Consider the following 1,008-nt stretch of genomic DNA (forward strand, 5'->3'; position numbering starts at 1 on the left):
TGCAGTTGCAGTAGCCCTCTCCCTCATAGCATCAGCCACAGCTGCTACCCATCTCTGATATGCCCGTAGCTGCTCATGGTATTGTAGCTCTGCTAATTGCCGTGCCTCTCTAGGAGTAAGGTTCCGTCTAATCTCAGATGCACTAGGCTTCTCTACAGGGATGTCCGAAAGAAAAGGTTGAGCCGAGGCAGGCAACAAGGTAGCTGAATACAGTGAGACGATATTATACGACACGAACAATATCAGTTCCCAGATAGTACTACCAGATAGGTTCGGATCCAAGCCAAGAGCTTTTGCAGTATCATGCGCCTCATCAGCATCCTTTCTACTACTCCCCTGTTGCAATAGAGTAGCTGCCGCGCCACCCACAACTGGTCCTCCTGAATGCCATGATGAGCCAACTCAGATCGCCGTTACTACCTTCAATAGGTTGCTGCTCTTTAACGCTGGGTATTACAGCATTCTCGCTATCGGCAGTTGCAGGTCCATTAGCATCCTCCACTGGAGTAGTATCATCCTTGTCCATACCACTCCTCGGGGAACTCCCTACGCCTGCTGTTGTTGTTGCTGCTGCCGCAAGAGCAGCGGCCTTCCCGCGGGTCAAGATTCCCTCGGTTTGAGCGCCCATTGATGTAGCATTATCATCCTCCTTAGTAGTACTGTCACCAACCTTGGATGGTGTTTGCTTATGAAGCAGCCGCCTCTCAATGATGAGGCTGCTGTTGTCGGACATCTACGACGAGCAGTAGCCCTTTGAAAAAGTAGTACTACACAAGTACAGCTCAATTTCATGTTGTCGTCAATACACACGGAGAATCACCAATCGTATCGGCTTGACTCAACTCGACAACAACTCATAACATTGAAACTCACAAGAATAATCATGCTGAGAGCTCCTACCGCATGGAAGCAGCGAGCCTGTATGCATCAGACATGATGATATCATCATCAGAATAGAGGCCAAGCTTTAGAGTGGGAACTACACCCCCGTATCACTAGCATCTGAGG

The 1,008-nt window shown here is 49.2% G+C and overlaps 1 protein-coding gene across 1 annotated transcript; it reads right to left on the reverse strand.

Moving 5' to 3' along the window:
• Positions 1–420: 420 nt before the first annotated feature.
• Positions 421–628, reverse strand: Pmar_PMAR010330 (hypothetical protein; the record flags this gene model as incomplete). The annotated part of the gene is made up of 1 exon (XM_002768429.1): positions 421–628. A coding segment is annotated over one exon (208 nt), but the record flags the coding sequence as incomplete, so codon positions are not given.
• Between the last annotated feature and the right edge of the window lie 380 nt (positions 629–1,008).

Source organism: Perkinsus marinus, assembly GCF_000006405.1.
Source record: "Perkinsus marinus ATCC 50983 genomic scaffold scf_1104296968334, whole genome shotgun sequence".
Taxonomy (NCBI): Eukaryota; Perkinsozoa; order Perkinsida; family Perkinsidae; genus Perkinsus; species Perkinsus marinus.